General features: G+C 37.8%; 1 protein-coding gene across 2 annotated transcripts in view; it reads right to left on the bottom strand.

Annotated features, from left to right (window-relative positions):
* GRIA1 (glutamate ionotropic receptor AMPA type subunit 1) overlaps positions 1-23,905 on the bottom strand; it is a 225,055-nt gene that overhangs the window by 15,933 nt on the left and 185,217 nt on the right. For both annotated transcript variants that reach the window (XM_007426228.4, XM_007426231.4), the window contains exons 12-13: positions 7,267-7,465; positions 6,065-6,312 (exon numbers count right to left, since the gene is read on the bottom strand). In XM_007426228.4, coding sequence (XP_007426290.1) covers positions 6,065-6,312; positions 7,267-7,465 — 447 coding nt within the window. The remainder of the gene's footprint in view (positions 1-6,064; positions 6,313-7,266; positions 7,466-23,905) is intronic.

The following is a 23,905-nucleotide window of genomic DNA, read 5'->3' as shown; positions in this document are numbered from 1 at the left end:
CACTCAGGATGTCACCTTCTACAGCTGCTCTAGTGGTGAAATAAAATTTGATCTAAATTGGCGTAGGGTTGGTTTCTGAAAGAATAAAGTGCAGGAACAGTGGAAGAATCATTTGCCTAGCTGCAGCTGTAAACTCAATAATTTGGCTTTATGCGGGAAAAAAATCAGTGTAATAATTTAGAATAGGGGGAGGGAGTCTGGCTCGCCTATTCCTCCTGAGTGATCCTCATGTCACAAAAGACATATAAAAACAATGATTATTAATAATTTCCATTTAAGGAACAAAAAGGAACAAAAAATCAATTTAAGAAATGTAACATTTAAATCAATACAGAACTGAGAGAACACTTCAGACATTTCACAACATACAAAAACAGAAAAAAGGAGATCCTCTTCTGATTTAAATTCTCAGGATTCCATTGAAGTCAATGGGCTGGATCTTACATAGCTACACTGGTTACATGACAAAGAAACTGGTTCAGTTAGCCCTTCTCCCCTTTCAACATGCAGAGGAGTAACAGCATCAAGAGTGTTCTGGTGTCAGCCAACTGGGTACTAGAAGCTTCAGTAACAGGATAGAAAAAAAGGTGATGGGATAAGAGAAGTCACTTGTCCACAGGGTCCTTTCTTCATTTTTCCCAAGTATTTATTGCTGTCATAATTTTATGCCATGATGTTTGGAAGTTATTATAGACTTGCATTTTCAGTATGTTTCCTCCGCTATTTGTACCATATTATACAGAGCTTGTAAGTTTGATTTTTAAAACTATTGACATTTTAAAGTCAGCATTAGTAACTTAAAAAAATCCCATGTGACAATCTGGTTAAATGTTTAAGACACTCCATAAGTGGGGTAGATATTGTAGGTAGTAGATTCCTTTTGCCTATCTTTTGATATAGATGGCATAAACTTTAATTTAGACCAAGATGACGGTTGATTTACAGCCACATTCCCAATTTATTGTAGGAAATCTCTCTCTTTATCTGAAATCAGTTGTGGAGGCTTTACTTCATTTTATTAACCTACAGTGTAAAATTGGTAAAGGAACAAAGTCAAGCCTTCTCTTTGTATAGCACTGTTTTTAGAGGTTTATTTCCTTAGGAAATGTTAAGGATCTTTCTATTCAGTAGTTCCCTGATGTTAGTCAGCTATATTTTTGAATTGGATTTGAGGGATTTACTGGAATTTTTAGTATTCAGGGCTATAAGCAGCTCTCTGTTTATATACGGCCTGACTTTATATCAGAAAAAGTAGCTGCAGCAAACTTTTTTCCCCTTCCCTGGCAGAAAGAAAGTCCACTACTTCTAATAATTGCCTGCAGTATTTTGGCTGCATCTCTTAGTATGTAGATTTGGAATCTGTGTGTATGAATAGACACATGTTCTGTTGTTACTGCATTCTAGCATAATTAGAGTTATTGAGAATTATTGATCAAAGGACAGGATCTAAGTGTCCTTAAAATACATAAAGAAATGAACCATTATGTACTACATACTTAGACTCAAACTCTTTAAAAACACTCAGAAGTTTTGCAACAACAAAATATCAGTACACGCCAGAAAGGCTTTTAACCAGTGTTGTCCAAACTTGGCCACTTTAAGATGAGTGGACTTCAACTCCCAGAATTCCCCAGCCAGCATGGCTGGCTGGGGAATTCTGGGAGTTGAAGTCCACTCATCTTAAAGTGGCCAAGTTTGGGCCACACTGCTTTTAACTATTGCAACTAGGGCAGGGGTAGCAACTTGTATTGCTCCAGGTATTGGACTTTAAACCCCCTCCTCCTAAACCAGCAGGTATTCTTCAGGAGAGGAGAATTAGCCACATTGCCATTACTTCCATTCCACTGATAGAACTATATCACATGGGAAGAAAAGAAGCAGAGTTGCTGCAAAACGTTATTTAAAACTTGCACTCATGAATAAGTTCTAGTACTGACATATCTCAGACAGTCATAGCAGCCCTATATGAAGCACATCTTGTACCTGTGTCAGGTAATGGCACGTAAAGGTATTGAAAAAGACTAAACCTGAGCTTCTCAGCATCAATGTGAAAGTGATTCCTTGTCTTCTGCCAGGATTGTTGCTGTTGTTACTTCTCTGTCTAGATTATAACACCAGATTTTCCTGGTCTATCCAATCCAACCAGGTTTTACTATACTTTTTTGTTTTTTGAGATCAGCCACTGTCAGCTAAGTATTGCCATAAGTTGGTCTGAGTGCAACCACTGACAATGCAAATAGATGATTACTTTGGCACTCCCAAGCAGAATAACTTCATTTAACAGTTATTGTTTAGAAATCTAAAAAGATGTAAATATTGGTGAACTGAAAGAATATTTTGATATGTGGGTGTGTACGAATGGATGTTGATTGCATTATAAAGCTCAGTAAATCCTTTGTTCTTCTGAAACATCAAGTCAATCTGCTACACTCATATTGTTTGTTCTGTGGTATGTTTAGTGTATGAGATTAAATTTGAAGAAAGTAGTTCTCTCTTTTAACTCATACAACAATATCTGGTAATCATAGTCTTCTTGCAGAAAAAGAGAGACTTCTGCCATCTTTCCTCTGAAGTGTGTTAGTTTTCCTGAATCTTTGACATGGAGTATTTCATTCATTTAAATCTCTTGAGATAATTGGCACAGACGTTTATGGGACTCCTGGGGAGCTTTGTTTATAGTTTACCAGTTTACCAGTTTACCAGGAAAACCAATTACGGAATACAACCCTGCTGCTCTTCCCTCCCTTAACATTTAAACACCTTTTTATCTTAGTACGATCCCCAAGATCAATGTTGCCCATTCTGCCTGTTTCAAATTTAATATAGAATTAATAGGACAACAGAGTGGCAAAATTAAGATGGAGGTGTGGCACGTCTATTGAGAAGCTGAAGAGAATATAACTGCTCTGTGCATAGAAGGAGCATGAACAGTTACATGTGTCAACATGTCTTAATCAGCCATGTGAAGCTCTAGCTTCTTACATGTGTACACTTGCTCTATCAATCTTGCATATATATACGTGTGCATGTGGCACACTCAGGTGTGTCCTCAGACATTCCTGTTAGGGTGTATTTTAGCAGCAACTCTGAAATTAGATGCAACAGAGAAAGAAAAGAAAAGAAAAGAAAAAAGAAAAGAAAAGAAAAGAAGAAAAGAAAAGAAAAGAAGAAAAGAAGGAGGGAGGGGAAGGGAAGGGAAGGGAAAGAAGCAGTTATATAAATCAGCCTTTCCAAAACTACTGTGTGTACAAATGTCTTGAAATAAGAATTCACAGCCAGCTAGTGGTTTATACTATTGTTTCAGCACTACTGGACAGCACATTAGAAATATGGCACTATTCTCTATGGATTTGGACCACTAATACTGCAGGACATGCTGAACCCTTCTTGATGCATGCTTTTTTTTAACATCAACTACCTTCTAGACATGATTGCCAATCACCATCAGACAATTCCTGCCCTTTGCTCCATGCCTTCGTCATCAGCTACTATCAGTCAGTTAATCTTTATTGTGATCAATGACCAACATTATCAATTGGTATTTTTTGTAATAAAATGAACAAATAGGTCCAAATCAAATTAGATGAATATATAACCCCCTTTGAGCCAGCTATAAATAGTACCTAGAGGTTTAGTAATATTTCCAAAAGAGCATTATATAAAGGTTACACTGTGTGAGAGCCTTTTAGATTTTCATTTGGCTAAAGTAAAAGTGGAAGAAGTGATATTTTTCTAATACAAGAGAATCCTGGCCAAGTCTCATATAAACATTTAACAGTTAGATTCCAAACACGGTTAAAATGAGAATCTTGATAAGTAGGGCTCTTAGATCTGGGCTTCAAAACATCCTAATAGTCCCTAGATGCCATACAGATACAGATACCTCTAATGATCCAGTAGTGATCTGGAGTTTTGCAGCCCTGATGTGGTAGACCTGTTGTAAGGCTAGGAAGAAATCTTATTCAAGAATGAGTAATTGAAAGCTGTAGGACTTACTTTTAAATGAGCAGGTATAGAATTATCCATAAATTTCATGTCTGCAGCCTAATCACTCCTTAGTCTAGAACTGTAGCTTGTGTTGACATAAAAGCTGGGAATCAGTAGAACTGGTACAACAATAGGGATTTCCCAATAAAGTTTGAGAAAAATGGCACTGACCAAACAATCCAAACACAGTTAAAGATGTTGTAATGCTAAAGGTAGTCGGGGATAATTTTAATATCCAGCCACTCTTTGCTAGTTCGGGTTTTCATATAGGGTGCTATAGACCAATTTCCATAGAATTAGATTCATTATTTCAGCATCTTCCCATGTTAATCATACCACTGTCTTCATACTGAATGAAGGCAATGGCTTCTTACGTTGATTTGTATGATTTGGTTTGGTTCCATTCTGAAATTAAATCTTCAGATATTAACACACCAACTTGGATATAGTTCTCACTTAAACTTTATACTAACAAGGGAAATTGCAGTATTTAACATAAACCAGTTAGAAATGTGAGAATGACCTGAAATCAATAATACATTTCTCACTGATGTCTACAGATTCCACCCAAATGATCCATCACATCTGGGGAATCACCTGTAAAATGGATGCCTTACATATAACATTTTGATCCGATTGACTTCAATGGTTAAATTTCTACTGACTTGGATGGAACACCCAGTCAGTCACAAAATAAGATGCATTTCCTGGGTATTTCCCGATAGTGGAGATAGATGCCAGATGTTGTCTGAAGAGCATATAGTATTAGATTAACAGTTAAAATGACCACAGATAACAAACATAATGAGACAGAAACTGAGACCACATGTATAAAAAAAGCACCATTAGAACCAATGGAAAAACCAAGTGTTTTTTGTTGGCTGCTTATATTGAACTGGAAAGTAAATCAAGAACAAATATTTCTAACTTATTCTTCTCTCCCACTCTACTGACCTGTCAGAAGGACATTTGGAAAAACAAGATGAAATCAACATTAGCATTTCTTTTTCTCTCTCTCTCTCTTTCTGTGGCTATGTACACTATGTGTATTTGCATTTTTAGAAGAAAAAATGTGATATTTTAATATAACTTTTAGGATCTACACTGAAAATGAACATTGAAAATCACATTTTGCTATTTTGTTCTTTGTTAAAACTCAAGGCTCATGTGAAAGCCTTGAATTTTTTCTGGGAGTTCTTGTCTTTCCCCCACTGAGTATTATAATTGTACTGAGGAAATCCAAACCTATTTATTACTTCATTCAGATTTTGTAGCATGGGATATGCTTTCTTTGTGTAGGTAAAGCACTGGGGGATCCCTGTAATCCTACCTTCTACCTAATCTGATCTGTAGGCTCTTTTTTTTTCTGCACAGTTATTGTCTTTTCTGTCTTGGTGGCTGGTGGATCCCTATAATCTTTTCTTTTACCTGACCCACTTGCATCTTGTATTGTATGGTTGTGGCTGCTATATTCTCTCTATAGCCATCTATACCATCTTCTGCAACATTTGGGTCCAGTACTTGTTATTAACTAGGCTCTTATCAGTTGCTAATGGAGATGACAGCCCTTTCATCTATTTGTTGTCTACCTAGCAGGAAAACACTTAGCTTTTCCATTTAGGTGTCCTACATAGATTGGTATTTCATTGTTCAGACATGCACAGACCTAAATACTTTTACCACTAGAATCTCTTTAAGATTTCAAACCAAACAAGGGCTATAATAGACATTACATGATGGGCATGCACACCAGAAAACAATCACATTATTTCAAAATAATGCCCCATTAAGCAGTAGCCAGCATGTCACAAATTCCTTTTGTTCTTACACAGTTTGGACCCATTTAACAAAGAAATAAATATCGGGAGTGAGGCTACTGCATTAAGGAATCCTGGAAGTCCCATCACCATTTAGAAGCAGTCTGGCAGTTAACTTTCCTGCTCATAACGACTTTTCCTTTTTCCTTCCTCCCCCAGTTTTCTTAGCTACATTGTAGTAATGAAAATTAGCAGCATGTTTATGGATGTATCAACCGCTGGGGATGAAGGGAAAGAAACAACACATTCAGTCTACCTACCTCAGTGGTGAACCTTTTGGCGTTGCAATGCCATAGCCTTTGGAATCCAAGTTACCTCCCACCTTCATGGTGTCACATGGCTTTCTCTGTTCAATGTACTCATTCATGGTAGACTCTAGCAGGTAGGCATACTTCCCTTTGGATCTCCTCACACGCTTCATCCCCTCTTCTGTTGTCGGCACGAAAACAGAGGGCTCAGCTGACTTCATGTACGTCCACATCTTCTCAAAAACCGCTATTTTAGATCTCTGTCCAGAATAGCATAAATCCGCTGCTCTTAGCATGTGTTAATACACAGAGCAGAGATTCATACACCAAGGAAGACACAAATTTGTTGGGCTGTGTGTGCCTACACGGTGCACAGCTAAAGAAAGGATATTACTCAAATTAGGGGCTGGTTTATAGAGGTGAACAGAGAAATGGATGGATTGTATGAATTAGTACCATTCAATGGCACATTTTATGGAACAAAAATTAAATCAAGCAGAAGGGGGACTGAAGAAAAAATAATTTATAACTATAAAAGCTTTTTTAAAGGCCAGATTCTAGGAATTATGTTAGAAATGGTAGCACATTTGCTAAATTCTAATCCTACAGAGGATTTGTAATTTAGTGGCAAAACGTATAGCATGGAAGCCAGGTGTTCCAGTTTAAATTCCTCAAATCTCTGGTGATATGTTATCTGTTTAAAGGATTTTTGTGTTAGGAAAGACTTCTGAAAAACTACTGCCTTGTGGAATAGGCAGCACTCAAATGGTCTGACTCCATACTAGTCACTCATGGGATGGAGAATAAAAGCAACAGAACTGTAGTGCACTCCACAAACTGAGTAGGAAGAATGGAGAGAACATTAGAGAAAAGTGAGAGACAGAAGGCACTAGACCACAGAAAGGATGTGTACTTTTGGTGGCTTGGTACGTAAGCTGCTGTTGAATAACTTCAATGTATTTGCATATTGTAAATGGTGTCATTAAATTACAGAGCTAACTAAGTATTTATTATTCTCTAAACCTGAGTTGCAAGTCACAGGGTAATTACTTTTGATGCTGCTAAGTGTAATTACTCAGTAATCTGTGGAAGCGTATAATTACTCCATGTTTCAAGGGTATTTATGGTATCTGGCAGAAGCCTGCATGGGCTATATTTCCTGGGCTAGCATGAGTCTTGCTTTGTACATGAAAATCAGAACCAATTTCTCTTACCCGAAAGAATTCTTTAGTAGAACCAGCATCCAAAGTCCCGTAAGCAATCTCTGTTTGCTTGGCCAAGTCTTCTGCACTCTCTATGGGAGACACCATTCTCTCGACTGTTAAAAATGCAGCTAAATTGGCGGTGTAAGATGAGATGATGATCAAAGTAAAAAACCACCAGACTCCACCAACTATGCGTCCAGACAGGGATCTACCAAAAGAAGAAAATATGACAAGAGTTACAGTGAGACTAGAAAGTAAGAATGGTAATACATAGAATCTGTTTCTGCAGAAGCACTAATGGAATAATTATTTTATTATTATTGTTTTTGTATTTTAATCCTGTTATTGCAAGAAGGAAATGACAGCCATTTACATTCCTTTTGGATTGGACCAGCCTATAAAACCCAGGAAATGAATGGATTTTTGGTAAACAGCACTCATAATTAGCTCTTGGCCTAAATGAGGATGAAGAATTAGTTAGAGCTACATTAAAAGCTGCTAGTTAGCTTTACTAATAACTTATATCACTATTCATCACTATTCTCCATTACCTACTAGGGCACCACTACGTATGGATAAAGTTAGCTCTACTTGACAGGCAATACCAATTGAACTTCTAGTCTTATAGATTTTACAAAACTTCTACTGTTCAGCTGCAGCTAATGCATATAGTGAAATGCTTGGATGTAGCACTACATTGATTTTGGTTTCCATATAGACCCCCAATTATATTAATTTAAAGTAGTGGGGTATAAATTACATGGGTAATCATTTATGAAAAGATACTTCAGACAAAAGGTGTCTGATTAGAATATCATACATTGATGGAAATAAAAGAGTTTTTTTTTTTAAGACTGATACATAATCTATCTCAATCACCTTCATTTTGCCACTGCAGATAATCACAAAGTGAGGAAAATGATAAGAAAAATGAAATACTGGAAGAACAGAATGGGATCTTCATTACTGCAATATGATAAAAAAGGAAGACCACTTACATTGACTAGCATAAAAGTCTTGCCTCTTTGTTGCAGAAGAAACTAGATATACAATATCACATATGTATGTGTATGGACATTAATTTAATAAATGAAATGCAGTTAGTACAGTGATATTGTTTCTTTGTCCAGTGTGATAGATGTGGTTAATATAGTTAAAATTAGGGAGAGTAGGAATTGAAAGCACTGATTCTATGTGTAAAACTAATGTGAGACTGCATTATCTATATGGATGGCAAGAAAAAAAATCTCTAAAGGCCTTCAGCTCAGCCCATTTTGAAATTAGTAACAGAACAGCTCTATAGTGTAAAAAGGAGAATGTTCTTTTCTCACAAGAAACACAGCAGTGGCATTTCAACTTCCTTGCTTTATAACTGAAATCTCATAAATTAAAGGAAGTAACTGCCTACAGTTCCAAAAGTTTGTTTTGAACAAACATATATATATTTTAACAATTGGGAAAGTTCACATCTTATTCTAGCTGTTTCATCTGGAGGAAAGTACACATTACAAAAACTAGCAAAGAAAAGGATGGTGTGACCCAGCTACTATGTTGGTTGTCTCTAGGGCAAAGTGAAGGAAAACCACTGTGTTTAAAGAGCCCAGCAAGTCAAAATCATTTCAGCCATAGGTCTCTTTCTGTTTTGTTCACTGCATGCTTTAGCTTTGTTTGGCTACCCAACATATAATTATTTGTAAAAGTAGTCCATCAATGTTCATTCATCTATATGTTCTATATCTTCTTCAGTTTACTTAAAAGAATTCCTGCAACTATTTTAAAAACAGTTGGAAAATAAGTTTTTGGTGATGTGTAGAGACATTCCAATGTCTTTTAAGAAGTAAAGTCCTTGTGACAGAGATCCAGGGTTGGGAGAAATAACCATCCTTTTGCATATTTCCCTGTTCTCCGTAGTAGGTGAAAGAAGCTTCCTGACTCCCACTTCAATGTGATGTGGACAAGGCATTTATGACCAGCTGGAAAAATAAACTTTAGGTGTTAGAGAGTAATAAACCTTTATAAGTAGATAAGATCAAGGGAAAGAGCCCCAGTTTGTATCCTGCATTGCAACCTTTACAAATGGTGTAAGTAATTCTAAGTGGGGCTCTAAATTGTTAACACCTGTGGAGAGGGGTGGAGGCCAATCTGGGGAAGGTATTTCAGATTAGCTCTGGAGGAGTGAAAAGGAGGATGGGGGAAGTGTTGGTGAAGTGAACATCTACCTTGAGTTGCTGCTGGTTTGCCTTGAACAGGTCGCCTGAGAAAGCTGCGGTCTCAAGCCTTTCCTCAGCCATGTGAAGGGAAGTTTCTTTGTCCACTCCTCTTGCCACCAAAGCACATTTACATAAGGCTACTTAGGTGAAGAGGGTTCATAACCCTGCTTTTACTTCTATATGTTGACTGTCTGCTCCTATGGAGTAAATTTTAATTTGCAGCTTGCTTTACCATAATCCTTTTGAGCATTAAGTAAAGCCTTGGTCGAAAAATTTTCTACTTGCTTCCTGAGTTATTCTGTCATCACAATCGCACACAACCAGAAGTGAAAGAACCCAGAGAGAGAGAAAGAACTAAGGATATGTCACCCCTGTGGGTCTCTGTCACAGTCCTATTAAGTTCAGTAGAACTTACTTCCAGGAGAATGCTACATTGGAGTTCTAATGATATCACCCTACCCAGTATTGTGAACTGCAGGTCTGCTTTTTCAGAACTTGCTCTGGAAGATAAAAGGATACAATTTAAATAGCCCTTATCTTTCTAAAATGTGATATTTACATGTCTCATGGCATTGATCTAAGTTTGGTACAGCTTTTATTCATTATAGTATTCAATATTATTTATATTAACTTGATTTGTAATCCATTCAGAATTGGCCTGTATTTGATGTACATATGTTCCCAGTGACATATATGAATAGATCTGTGTTAGGAGCCTTCCTCAGTTGCACTTGAACATGGCACAAAAATGCGCTGGCAATATCTTTTTTCCCATCTCTCCACGAGAGTGCCTTCATCTCTTTCCAGTACACGAATAGAAAGGCTTAAGTCATTCTTAGCTGTGCTGGTATTTGTGTTTTACCCCTGAAGCTGACAGTGTCTAATGACATTTGCAAGGTAAATAAAATCGGTTATGCTTTGTTATCAGTAACTTAGGAGGGAAGTCCAGTGACAGAAAGGATTGGGAAGAGTCAAGATAGGGATCAGCAATGAGGAGAGCAAATTTCATGGTGGCATAATTTATAGAGGGGGAAGATTCTTAGTTTGGTCTGAAAAGGGGGAAATGAAAATCCAACTTTCTCATTACAAATGTAAATGCCATCATCTTTAAATTTCCAGAAGAATGACTATAAATGTATAGGATTTAGAAAAAAATAGCTCTAACAAATGTGTCATTTGCAGATAATACTCCTAGTGTTACTTGTTACTCTATGGATAGAAGAGTCTAAAATGGGATCTGATACTTTGTGGTTCAGAAGTTTGTGAGAGCCCAGCCCTTATCTCCTCATTCTGTATAAACAATGTCATCAGGTTAAGCCACAATATGTTTTATTTGTTATATGCAAAGTTGTTTTTGTTAACCTGTACCTAACTTTTTCCGTTAAAAGATTATCGCTGGGTAAGAATGATAGAAGTATTAGTGGAACAGATGGGACAATTACAAATGGAGATCATCATTATCTGGAACCCTTAAAAAAATTAAATTAACAAGACAGGGGAATTCTTCAATATGAAGTCTGAAAGAATTTAACTGCAAGGTAGCTATTTTCTATTCTTCAGATTTGTGAAAGAAATGAAAATAGAATAATGTAGTGTCAGGCTGAAACTCTGACTGGTAAACCCACTCCTGTTACAATATCAAATCTTTTTACCTTACCAACTGTGCAAATTACACGCTGCCTTTGTAATTTTTAAATGGCTGGCATTTTGTGCCCAGAGTTGAAGCTCTTAGGATTTTTTGGGTTTTTAATCTTCTATACTTTCCCAACCTGCAAGGATAATTCAATTGCCAAAAATAAACAGAACCTCAAACCCCTCTTTCGAGAAGGGTGTTTCAATTCAGTTCTGTAATTTAATGGAGGTCAAGTTATAAAGTTAGGGCAACTTGAACTGCAGAAGAGTGGCCTGGCCTGCATAATAATCCATTTGCTAAGGCAAAGCACAGATCCCTTTTCATTATCCTCCAAGAAAAAGAGTCTCTGTTTCTTGTAATTTTTCAACAGATTATCAAACAGGTCTTAAAGCATCAAAATGTTCTGTTATTGGCCATTTGCTCATTGTCCTCCCCCAAAGCAATGTATTTCCCCAAAAGAGAATACCCACTTGCACAAAACAGTCTTTCTCAACTTTTGACCCTTGAAAGGTTGGGACTGCAATTCCCAGAGTTCCTACCGCTATAGCAATGCTTTGGAATTCTGGGAATGGAAATCCCAATGCATCTGAATGTGCCATGTTGGGGAACGGTTGTACTAAAACCAACAAATGATAGCTTATCCTCCCAAATTTGCAAACAACATAGTCCAGACAAGGAAATGCCATACTATGATTCCCTGCACAAAAATGACAAGTGGAACAAACTCCTTAAAAATATATATTTCCTCTGAGAAGAATTATGGATGAGTTGCAATTTTGCATCAAACAAGCATTTTTTTAAAAAAAAGGACTATAGTTTTATCCTTTGACATGCCAGAATCACATCCAAATACATAGGACATACAGACCAGTATAATTTGACTCTACATCTAACCTGAAATTTAATGTTTTTTCTTAGTGCCTGAGCCATTAAACTAGGTGTAGGAAAGTATTTGGGAGAGGACACCAGGTTGCTTACTGTTGTGGGAAAAACACCCACTTAAATAAGGAACCAAAGTGTTTGGCGATAGATGAGACAAAATATCCTTTATTGGCATGGACAACTGCAGTGATCATTGGGCTCCTTGCCAAAAGAATCCAAAAGAGCCCTGAACTAAGCAAGGTTACAGGTTATATACCCCCAGAAATGATATACAGGAATGATAAAGAAAGCAATGTAAATCATACTGTGACCTTTACAACTGGAATCTTAGTATCTGATAATACTATGGAATGACCTTACTATGGCTATCCAAGGGCCTCTACATTTGTCTCTACTAATCAGACTCTACAGCCACCCTTACTGTAGATACTAACACCATGTACCATAAACAATGATATTTAATGTGCCCATATACTTTCCTTCACATCAAAGGAAAGACAACCATCTGGTTTCTCTTATCTGTGTCCTCTCCCTCCAGGGTCATCAGGTGGTTTCAGTTTGCCTGCTCATTTCATTTCTATGCTTTTCTTCATGCTTATGTACATAAAATTAGTCCTCCACACTGCCCATGATCTAAACTGTCCATTTCCTTCTTCTTTAGGCCCTGTGTCAGACTTTTTCCTGGCCCTTACTGACTTCCTCTTCACCCTTTTCCCTCTTGACACCTGCCAGTCACCTAGAAGAACTTATAATATACTCCAAATAAGAATAACTGCCTAATGGTGAATGCCTTCATGCTTGCTGTTGAAGGCCACTTTAACTTCATTTGTATGCCATCTCCTGCTGCAATTTATATAACCTTTCTTCCTCTCTAAAGCTGGGATGGTCATATAGCTCAAGCTGGCTCGCTTGCTGTTAACTAGATTCCAGACTTCAGATCTCAGAGACAGCTTAATCCCTTAGTCCCACTGGATCTGCTACAGATGGATTACATGGTTCATTTTACTGGATTGTCATTTCTGGAGGTGGGGAAAAGGAATGGATATATAGGCATAAAGGTCTGAATACAGACATGATCAGCTATCCCCACCCCTGCTCCATTTATATTGAACAGTTTAACACAAAAATAAGCCACATTCAGGTACTGTACAATAGTCATCCCAATATGTTGTTCTCCAAATGTGTTGGGCTAGTTTTCCTAGAATACCTGGTGAACTGGTTGGGAATTCTGGGAGGTTTATCTCAATTTTTCTAAAAGCTGTCATAATTGGCAAAACTGATGTAGATGAATATCAATATTCAACAATATCAACTAAATAGGAAGGCAGGTAACCTATTAGGATGGGTGGTACAAAAGACAATACATTGAAGATGTTCCACCCTATCCAAGGATCTCATTTTGGGGCAGTGAAAGAAGAACGAGGAAAGAAAAAACATTTGTTATATATCTCCCTCTCTCTTTATCTTTAGCAGACTTCCACTTGTACTGCAGGGAAGGATTTCTGAGACAAGTTTCATGATTCCTCCTTTCTCCTTCAGCTGCTGTGCTTCCTGAAAAGATATGCTGCAGGGATGAAGAATACATGAGAAGCTTAGGGAGAAGGAGAACTGGTGAAGACATGTTTCTGTGGAATTAATTTCTTGGTCTGGTCTACCTAGTGGGGCTGACAGTTTCTGCCCACTTGTTCTTGTACAAATCCTTGTTCTTTGTTGAATCCCAGTGCTTCACATGAGCAGAAGAAGCTCTTCCTTTCACAGAATGGCCAATTTGTATGAGGATCTTGGTGGAGGGGTAACCAAGTTTATTTTGCATCCAAGTGGTGGTCCTGAAGTCACAGTTATCTTTATCCTCTATCAATAAACAGCTGTTATTCACTCCTTTGGGAAACAAAAGTCTCAGTATTTTAGACTGTTGTGTAATGGAATAGAAACAAGTAACTTTGTCATTAGGTCATAGCTGGTTTCGTTTGCATATTACCAACTGTGGACATATAGATATTGAGGCTCTATAGCTGCCATCATCATCATCATCATCATCATCATCATCATCATCATCATCTTTCATCATCAATATCCTAGTCAATGTACTGATAGCTGATTTCTACTGTGGCAATATAATCAAAAGAGAAGCTCATTTTTCCCCTGCTTATAGCACACTGAAATTTTATTTGGCCATATGATTTCACCCTTGACAAACTGATCATTTGCCTACCATCACTCGCGGAACATGAAGTAGATCCCTTTGTATGTGTGAAAACAGAAGATACAAGCATCCTGTTACCTTCCAAGCACTTTGACCATTAAAATATAGTTATTATCTTCAGCTCTTTTTAGTACTTCAGAATAGTTGTATCATAAAACTTGACATTTGGACATTCTTCTGACCTTTTAATTTATGCTCTTTTACTGACACAGTAGATACCTGATGGAAGAAGCATCTTTTTTATTTAAAATCAGGTCTCTGAAAACAGTAATTACAGATGGTAGATGTTCACAGAAAAGCTTAATGCTTTGAGTGAAAAAAACAAACCCTATTTTGATGAAATAATCAGATTGGCCAGATGGGTCCCTATATTATCAGACTTGATATATTGTGACACAGATACTGTATAAGGTGTCCCATGTGCTTAATGTTCATATTTCTGTGCATTAGCAGCATTCTGGTCTGTGAAGATTAGCAGATTATAATTCTAATACTCTTGCCATGAAGAATGTAATAAGCTGATTTCTACAAATCAAGCTGCTGTTAAAAGCATAAAAGCAAATTATATTGGTTAATTGACAAACTTGTCCACCAGTTCTTCCTTAACTTTCTTTGGTTGATAATTAAATACTTATCTATGGTTATTGGAGGCATGAGAACTTGTTAGGGAAAAAGAGTTGAAAGAGCTCCAATTGAAATTAAAAAATAGGTGTATACAGAAACTATGCATTCTGGTTTGGGGCTTCAAAGATAATCTAATCTGTCAAGGGATACCCTGGAATACAGATGTAAAAAGCTTTTAATCATAGATAGAATGAACTGGAAGTGGATCCATAGTAGTATGAGCAACATCAGGTATGATATCCAGCTGTTATTCATCCTTCTCCAGAAAAATCTAATTTACTTTTTTTCTTTTATAGAAGTAGTTCAGGCTGTTGTTTGTAAAGGTTATTTTTCTTGTGCAGCATTTCCTGGACTGACTACTGTACTGCTGTCTTCAGACATTATGAAAAGTAGGAAACACGCTAACTTCATTCTTTCATATTGCTCTCCATGTGAAAAGCAACATTTGTAGTGGAAGATGTTCCATGTGAGATGTTTGCTTCAGAGTAAGACTAAAAAATCAGCTGCACATTATCTTGGAGTGAAAAACTCTTTTCTAAGAATTAATTCAAGTTACATGTGAAACGATTGTCATCTGCATTGTTCTCTCAAATGAGCCATTTCTATATTTATTCCAACTGTTTGAATTTTAATATCCCATCTGCAGGTTGCGTCTTTCTCTGCATAGATCCAGAATTCTTGGCCAAATAATTATCTAACTTTCTTTGTCATGTTTAATTACAGTTCATTTTTCTTCCTGCTTTTACATTTCTTGATGTAGCTGCTGATGAAAGTACAGGGATAAAGATACCTTTTCTCAAAGTATGTAGGGTCTCTTGTACAGGCTTTCCTCCTTTAATAGATCAATTCTTTCTATGCAAAGAATTGCTATCTGATTCTCCCTCATTTTTTTAAAAACGAAATGTGACTTTACACATCAGATACATGGCTCTTTGATCTTATCTTGGCAGAATGTAAGTTAAACTAACAGTACTTTGCATTCTCTTTGACAGATTATTACCAAAGCTACTGATTCTCCAGCTGAACTCACTTATATTAGAAAATGAACATGATCATCATAAAATATACAGTATAAATCTGTTTGAAAATTGTTTGAACAGCTTCTTCGGCTTTCTCACTCCCCCCCCACCTTCTCTAGAACCAGTTTCTTGTGTAAAATTACATTTAAAAAATGACAGTATATTAATTAGAACAGCAAATTTGGTGTTCTAAATCTGTGTTACTTAGGGGAGATTTTCTAGATTGCTATTCAATTCATGCTTAATAAAGGGTTATTTATTCAACTGACATATTTGTCACAAATTGAATTTAAGCAAAGGCGAACAGAAGAAAAATGCACTATACCTCTTTTTACCTGTTAGGACTGGTAACAAATTCAATCTTCCTATTTCTGAATATGCATTTGACAGCTCTTATTGGCTAAAGCTTCCACATCTGAGGAACATGATTATAGCAGCGAGATCCAACTGCCTTCTCACATCAGCCAGAGAATGAGCAGATGCCATACAGAATGTGTACTTCCTACTCATAGTTGCCTTGGCATGGGAGGCAGACTCTCATCTTTTCCATCTGCCAGAAGACTGTGTAGTCCCTATCTCATGAAGAAGATCATAGCAAGGAAACAACGACCTGGACCCTGAGATGGGCCACATAAGGGGCAAGTGCAGAAAGCTCCCTGCTTCCTTCCCCCCCTGCCAAATAAACACACTGAGCTCTGCTTTGAATAGGTGCTCAGAGACTGGAGATCCTCTCCATCTATGGGGCAGGACACTAAGGTGGCAAACTGCTTTTCAGGCAAAAATACTAGGAAAGAGAGACCAGCCTAGCCTGAACTGGATATACAAGCACACAACTTTCAGTTCATCTCCCCTTCCCTTATATATGTCTTGCCTTTACTATACAGCATGACGTGAACTGCTTTGGGAAATAATAGTTATCTGAAAAGTGCGTTAAAAATATAGTAAGTAAAAAAGTAATACATTAGGAAAGATTAATGCTTCCTAATTACTGTATCCAATGAAATGTATGGCTTCCTGAACTACAGTAACAATATCCTAAGCCTTGGGTGGGCTGCAAAAGTTGAAGCTCTCCCCAGTTGTCCCTATCCCTCAACTACAGGAACAACAGTTAAGGATTTCATCTATTTTTAAATGTTAAAAAATACAACTTTTAAAATAAAGTGCACAGCCAGGTTTTTCCATTGGAAGTGGCTTAACACCTATATTTCAAATCCTACAGTTATTTTTTACTTATTATAATACTGTTTATCAAGGTAGTGTTCACTATCGGCATAGTGTGCAAGACTGAAAAACAAGAAATGAAAATGAATGTACTGTAAAAAATAAAAAGCAAAATCAACACAAATGGTAAGCTTTGAGGTAGTACTAAAGAGAGTACAATTTCTGCATCGTAGCACTTCCATGGGAGTGGGGATTGCAGAATAAGAATATCTCTGCACAGGAGGATTTCTCTCCATCATCAATTAATGTACTCAAGGCACTTTAAGAAGAGCCTCTCCTGATTGCCTTATAACATGGACCAGCTAATAAAGAGAGTCCTCAGAATATTCTGGGTTTTAAACAGAAAATATCAACCAGAAAGAAATGCCTACAAATAATGCAACTGTTCTTGAGAAAACCCACTGTTGATTACAGAGTTCTACCCTATAGTTCTTTATATCTCCAGAGATCGAATGGGCTATTCCCAATTGGGCTTTACTTTCTTATTTACCAGAGATCTTAGGTTAAAAGGTAGGAATGATATATGATATATATGATATGATATATGTCTTGTTGACTGATTCCCCCCAAGATGCAAAAGTATTTCTTATCATTGTCCATTCTTGATTGGCAGCAGCTCTATATAGAATCCATCATTTGCTATCTGAACATTTAAAATGACATTTCAGGGGTTTTCTGTATGCAAAATGTGTGCTCTGTTAGTGAGCTGTCATTCTCTCCTAAATAATCAAGATAAAGTTTTGCAGGCATAGGTGAGATTTGTATCACATCTTTTAAATAGTAGCAACCATGCACAGAGTAATAACAAGCTACTTTCTCTGATTAAACTGAAGGTAGGATCACATTTAAAATGGATTTAATCATAGCACCATAGCAATGCAGATGACCTCCAATCTGCATGGCATTTTGATTTGACTTCTGTTGATGCAAATCTGATTAAATTTCATGGTTTGCTTACTGCTCCCTCTTAATGCTAATGATGCCAGACAGACACCACCATGTTTCAAGTCACTGTTGTCTTCTATTTCCATTCTCTATGTAAAAAGTCCTTAGTGCTTTTCAAAAATTACTGAAATAAACCAGTTATTTCCAAGAAAAGATAAAGATGATTTATTTTTTTTCAGTAGAGCTTGCATCCAAAAGACCCTTTGAATTTTAAAAAAAGTTTTATTTTAGTCAGTATCACATTGCATTCTTTCTCTGTGATCATTTAACATCATATTTTGCCCTTCTCCATCCTGGTTCCCTCCCATCATTCCCAAACAGGTTGGGATAGACTGCCATATATTACAATATAATATGTATATACTATTCAGTTGTTCTTAACTATGTGTTAAATCTATTGTTTGATTCTATGGAAACCTAGAGCTCTTTTGTTTTTTTTACTGAATCCCTGTGAAGCAATAAATGATTGACAAAATCTATAAGTTGAATCCATATGCTGATTCCTAAGGAAGTCATTGTGGAAGATGGAAACAGAAACACCCTTGGTAGTTTTGGGGTAAGCCTGGCAGCAACAGCATCTCTCCCTCCTTGCCCATCTTTGTATCTTCATGGCCTGATACTAAACGCATCTTTCATTTGACAGGCAGTCTTAAACAATGCAACTTTCATCAGTGTGTGTGGGGAGACTGATAATTATCAGGATCATAGGCAGCATGAAAAGAAAATGTTAACCTTTCTTCTCAGAGGAACCGACCTTTTCTGAAGCAGGGAGATTGACCTGAGAGATGAAGAATTCCTCCACTGGGGAGTGTAATGAATGTGAGAATGACCTTGGAAGACCGGGGGCGGGGGGGGGGGGGAGATGCTGCCTAGGGAACGATCTGATAAAAGGGGGAGAGTAATGGACTGAGAAATAAACTTAGAAAGGACCCACCCTAACTGATCAGGTGGTAAATAGGGATGGCGGGAGATTTGTACTTTCAAACTTGCAAGGTTCTGTTAATGTAGCCTGTCAATAAAGTAGAAGAAGCTCATCTGGTTGTGTTTCCTGGGAGGGCTGACATCAATCTTGCAAGTCTCATTCTCTTCCAAACAGAGAAATTTCAAGAATGGCCTCTGATTCTCAAGGAACCCCGCTATCCGCTGAGTGTGGCAGTTGCGTTGTTGCAGCATCAGCAGCAAGTAGATGCACAGATGACCATTTACAGAATGCCATGATACAACTGACACAGCAACTGAGGCAGAATTTACCTCAACCCATGGCAGCACAACAGGTAGTGGCCCAACCATTGCTCCTGTGTTCCCACGGGAGCTTGCCAGAGAAGTTCAGAAGGGACCAGGATCAATTCTGGACATTCATCATTCAATGATGTTTGTGGCAGGCAGGCTGGTGGAGTTCCCACTGATCGCACCAAAGTGACTTCTGTGCTGAGCTTGCTGAAGGAAGCAGCAGCTAAGTGGGCAACACCGTTCATTGATGGGAACAATCTGGTGCTGGACAACTATCAAGACTTCATATGTAAATTCAAAGGACGCTTTGGGGATCCCATACAGACAATCACAGCTAGTTGAGAGATTTGGAAGCAGGAACAGAGAAGAGTAAGGGTGTATATTTCAGACTTTAAATTACTTGCTGGTGATGTAGGGTGGAACGACTTAGCCCTGATTGACCAGTTCAGGGAAGGGCTGACCGATGGCCTAAAAGACAAGCTGGTGAGACTTGCAAGATTGATGTCAGCCCTCCCAGGTAAACCTGACAGGAAACACAACCAGATGAGCTACTTCTATTTTACTGACAGGCTACATTAACAGCATCTTGCAAGTTTGAAAGTACAAATCTCTTGCCATCCCTATTTACCACCTGATCAATTAGGGTGGGTCCTTTCTAAATTTCTTTCTCTGTTTCTCAGTTGGGTGCTCCTCCCCATTTTTATCAGATTGTTCCCTAGGCAGCATCTCTTCCCCCAGTCTTCCAAGATGATTCTCACATTCTGTTACAGGGAGTCACTGGGGAATTTCCTTCCAATATGATATACACTTTTGAAGAAGCATTTTCTTTAGGACCACAGCAGACATGGAAATATTCTTATTAACCTTCCAATACTTCTATTTCAGTTGTTATTAACTGTCTCTGCTTCCCTCCCTGTTGCTTGCATTTTAAAAAATCTGCAGGTGTTTAACATTGGAAGGTTACCTGGAGTATCATGAGACAAAATATAGAAGGACAAAATTTGAAACATCCATGTTCCAGCAAAAAAGTACCTATGTGAACATATTCAGTGCATGGCTAGTGGTCAATTTAATAAAAAGGCATGCTAGAGTGATCCATTTGCCATGCCAGAATGAACAGGAAGACTTGCCATTCCAGTCCAGGATTACTGTATTAAAGGTGGGCATTGAATAGCTAGGAGGACATGAGAAATGAGACCCAGTGACCAATATACAAACTGCTCATTTAGATGGATGAAAATATTGTGAAAGATCCATATCTAAAGCTAATGTTTTTGAAAATAGAAGAAAGCATGATCTTCCTTCTAAAAAAGGGAATGAAAACTATACTAATATTCAGATTTGAACTAATTGAATATGTTTAGCCAGAGCCCAACACATTATTCTGCTTAGTACCATAAAAAGAAAAGTAAAGTAGTTAATTCAGCTCTTATATTCAACTCTTCATCTCACTTCTCTCCAATGATGTACCTTCCCATTCACTTTCATTTCTATGGGCATACAGCAGTGTGACTGTATCTACTTTTATACCTACATCTCAAGGACTCTAATATTTTAATCACTTTTGAGGGGGAACAATCAGGTCTATAAATACGAATTTTTCTTTGTGTGTATAATTTGAAAGCAAGCAATTTTTAAGTAAATAAAACTAACTAACTTGCTCTTATGAGTGAGACATGTATGTACAAGGGACAGCTAGAGAAAGGGACCAGTATAATGATCTAAGGGCAGGACTAGTCTTGTGGCCCATTCCTCCAGTGGCAAAGTAAGCTTATCCAAGCACCATGGGAGTAGGAACACTATGTGGAGGGAGGAAAGCATCAGGGAAGAGAAGTGTCCTCTGAATCAGATATACCAGCTGGGTGATTCAGGAGCCCCAAAGACCATTATAGGAAACAACAAGTGGAAGTGGTGAGTATGTGCATGGACCAAAAGAGTTGCTTGGAACATGTAAGCGATAGCAACCAAGATGAAAGAGAGCGCTTAGTCTAGAAAGATTGTGGCTGATGTTTGTCCTCTGAATCAGATACACTGGAACTGAAAAGCAGTGGACAGCACATCAACAAACTGCAAGCCTGAAAGATCCATGAAGAGAGCTTGAGAAGGAAAAAAGAAGAGAAGGGGGTTAGTCTCCAATCCTTTGTTATGTAGAATCTGTTAAGGGTGGTGACAGTTGCAACTCTGGAGGGCTTAAGAAGAAGCTGAGAGGTGGCTGGGCAGATACTAAAAGGACCAAAGGAAAAACAAAAAATCATTGAGAGAATTCTGTGCTAATCCTGGTGACTTATCCGCAAAGAATCTATAGAGCCAGGTACAAGGTGAAGGAGGAAAAGTTCCAGATGAAAGATCTACCCTTGGAAAGCTACGATGTGCAGCTAAAAGGAAGAAATGGTGTTGTTTCGAAAGGGAGAAGATGAGCAGACGCTGTCCTGGAAAAGCCATGAAAAACTCTACAGAGCAGCTTAGAGAAACTGATAACAATAAATCCTACAGCCCAGACACTTGGAAAAAGAGATGCTGTAAGTAGCAAGCAAATGTCTAGGGGAAGGAGAGAAGGATCATAATGTTCTATAGTTTAAGAGTACTTTAATGTAGTAAAGCAGTGAAGCAAGAGTTATCCAAAGACAGATAAAGAAAAGGAGTTGTACTAATGTAAGCACAGAATACCCAGAGTGTTGGTAGAGAAAGAAATTGACAGGCATCCAGAAGTTAATAACTAAAGCCTAACTATAGAAACAAAGTTAATTTTAGTTTCTAACTTCATATATAAGTTTATTAGGTAAATTCCTAAAAATATAGACAGATAGGACCTAAAAACATAGCAAATCAGAATTCCCAACCCAGATGGTGTATAACAGAACACTCTTGTAATAAAAACCATGAGTCTTGCCTGATTGCCACTATCCCTAGAAAGTTCATAGCACATGAAGGAAAGTATAAGCTATGATAGAAAGCCTGCATCTGTGAGCTTTCTATTCTCTTGGTGGGAGAAAAAAGAAGAAGTATTTTATTCCACTTGTAGGAAGTAGGCTAAAGGGGCTAAGTAGGCTAAGAATCAGGGGAAAGCATAGCAGAGACAGAAGCAGAAGGAGATGGAGTCCTGTGCTTGTTTTTGCTATTCTTAATGTCCATACTTGTTAATAGGATAAAAGGTGCAGAGTTTATGCTTTTGGGGCTGCATTTGCAACACTCTTTCTCACTGTCTTGTGGATCAAACTATAGATGCGCACTGATCCACAACTCCTATAATCTATCAACAAGTCTGGTGATGCTCCCTTGAGGGTAATTTGGTCAAGCCATCTTTGGTAGAGACTCTTGTAGACAGAGAGGTTGGAGCTGACTAGGATAACAGAAAGCAAACAATGGACTCTCCAAGATGTAAAGAACCTGAAGTTTATTCTCCCCAGTCCCTTGAGAAACGTTTAGAAACAGGGGTTGACAACAAAAACAGACTCTTTGGAGCCTCAACAGTCCAAACCAAGAACTCAAAGTAACTCTCAAAATATTTAACCAAGGAGGTAAATGGATCTGGAAGCAGCAATTTGAGGCTTGTTTTCCTGATAAGGATACTTCAGCAAGTGCTTTCTCTGTAGGCTTCCAGCATCTGCCCTCAACCTTATTTTTTCAACCCCCACATCTTCCCTTTCTTCAGAGTAGCCTTTATGCTTAGCAAGCACCAAGTCTGCAGGCACTCATTGTCTGGTGCTGTGGCTGACTCACAAGGGGACTGGTGTTTTTCCTTCACCATAGATATGCAGTGACCCACAACTCCCATCATCTATGAACAACTCTGGTGATGCTCCCATGATGGTGATTTGGTCAAGCCATCTGCCTCCTTGAATTGGACAGTACTATACCTCATCAAGGCCTTTCTCTTGCATATCCTTACATGATGATGCTTTGTGTTTATGTGTTTCATCTGAGGCTTAATTTTCTCCACCTTTGAGAACTGAATTTATCATTTGTTCCCTTCAAACATTTGGTTGGCTTTGGCTCATCAATTCCAAAGTCCGTAAGAGTTTGTATACAAATACAAATTCCCAGCATACCTGGCCTGCTGATACACAGCAGCTTTTCTGGAACTTTTTCAGCTGCCTTGATTGTTCCACCTTCAAAGAACAAGGAACTTATGACTTATTCTGCTTTTTTATCCTGCATCCATTTGGATATTCCTTGCTGATAGTTTGAATTTCAAATGCATTGAATCCTTATTTCTACTAATTTTTAAGTGGTATGCTCACTTTTGTGCTTATGATCTCACAGTGGTAGCCAAATCCAGCCTTGTCACTGTGGTTATGTTCAGGATCTTACCAGTTGTCTTTCTCTACTAGTTGAGAAACTTCAGCATTTCATCCTTCTGTAGCACCACTCTAGCTTCTTCTTAATTAGAATTCTAGGTGAAAGTTAGGATTTCTCACCAAATGGCATCTGTGTGTTTTCCCTTACAAATTCTTTCCATTGAGCAAGGCTGTGCCCTTAGTGGTGTCAGCTACTAGTGAGCTGAAAATCAAAGCAACTGGGAAGCATGAGCCACAACAGGAAGCATAAGAAAGAATAATTGACTGTGAGATATACAAAAATACAAGGGAGAGTTATATTTTGAAAATTGGGTAACAGACTGTTTTGCCAAATAACGTCTTAGTGTCAGTGCAGCTGTATACTATCAGAACCAATGCAAGAA

The sequence above is a fragment of the Python bivittatus genome, unplaced genomic scaffold, assembly GCF_059951505.1.
Source record: "Python bivittatus isolate LINGU-HERP-01145 unplaced genomic scaffold, Pbiv_v1 ctg000080_np1212, whole genome shotgun sequence".
Lineage (NCBI taxonomy): Eukaryota > Metazoa > Chordata > Lepidosauria > Squamata > Pythonidae > Python > Python bivittatus.
This window is presented reverse-complemented; position numbering and strand designations above follow the sequence as displayed.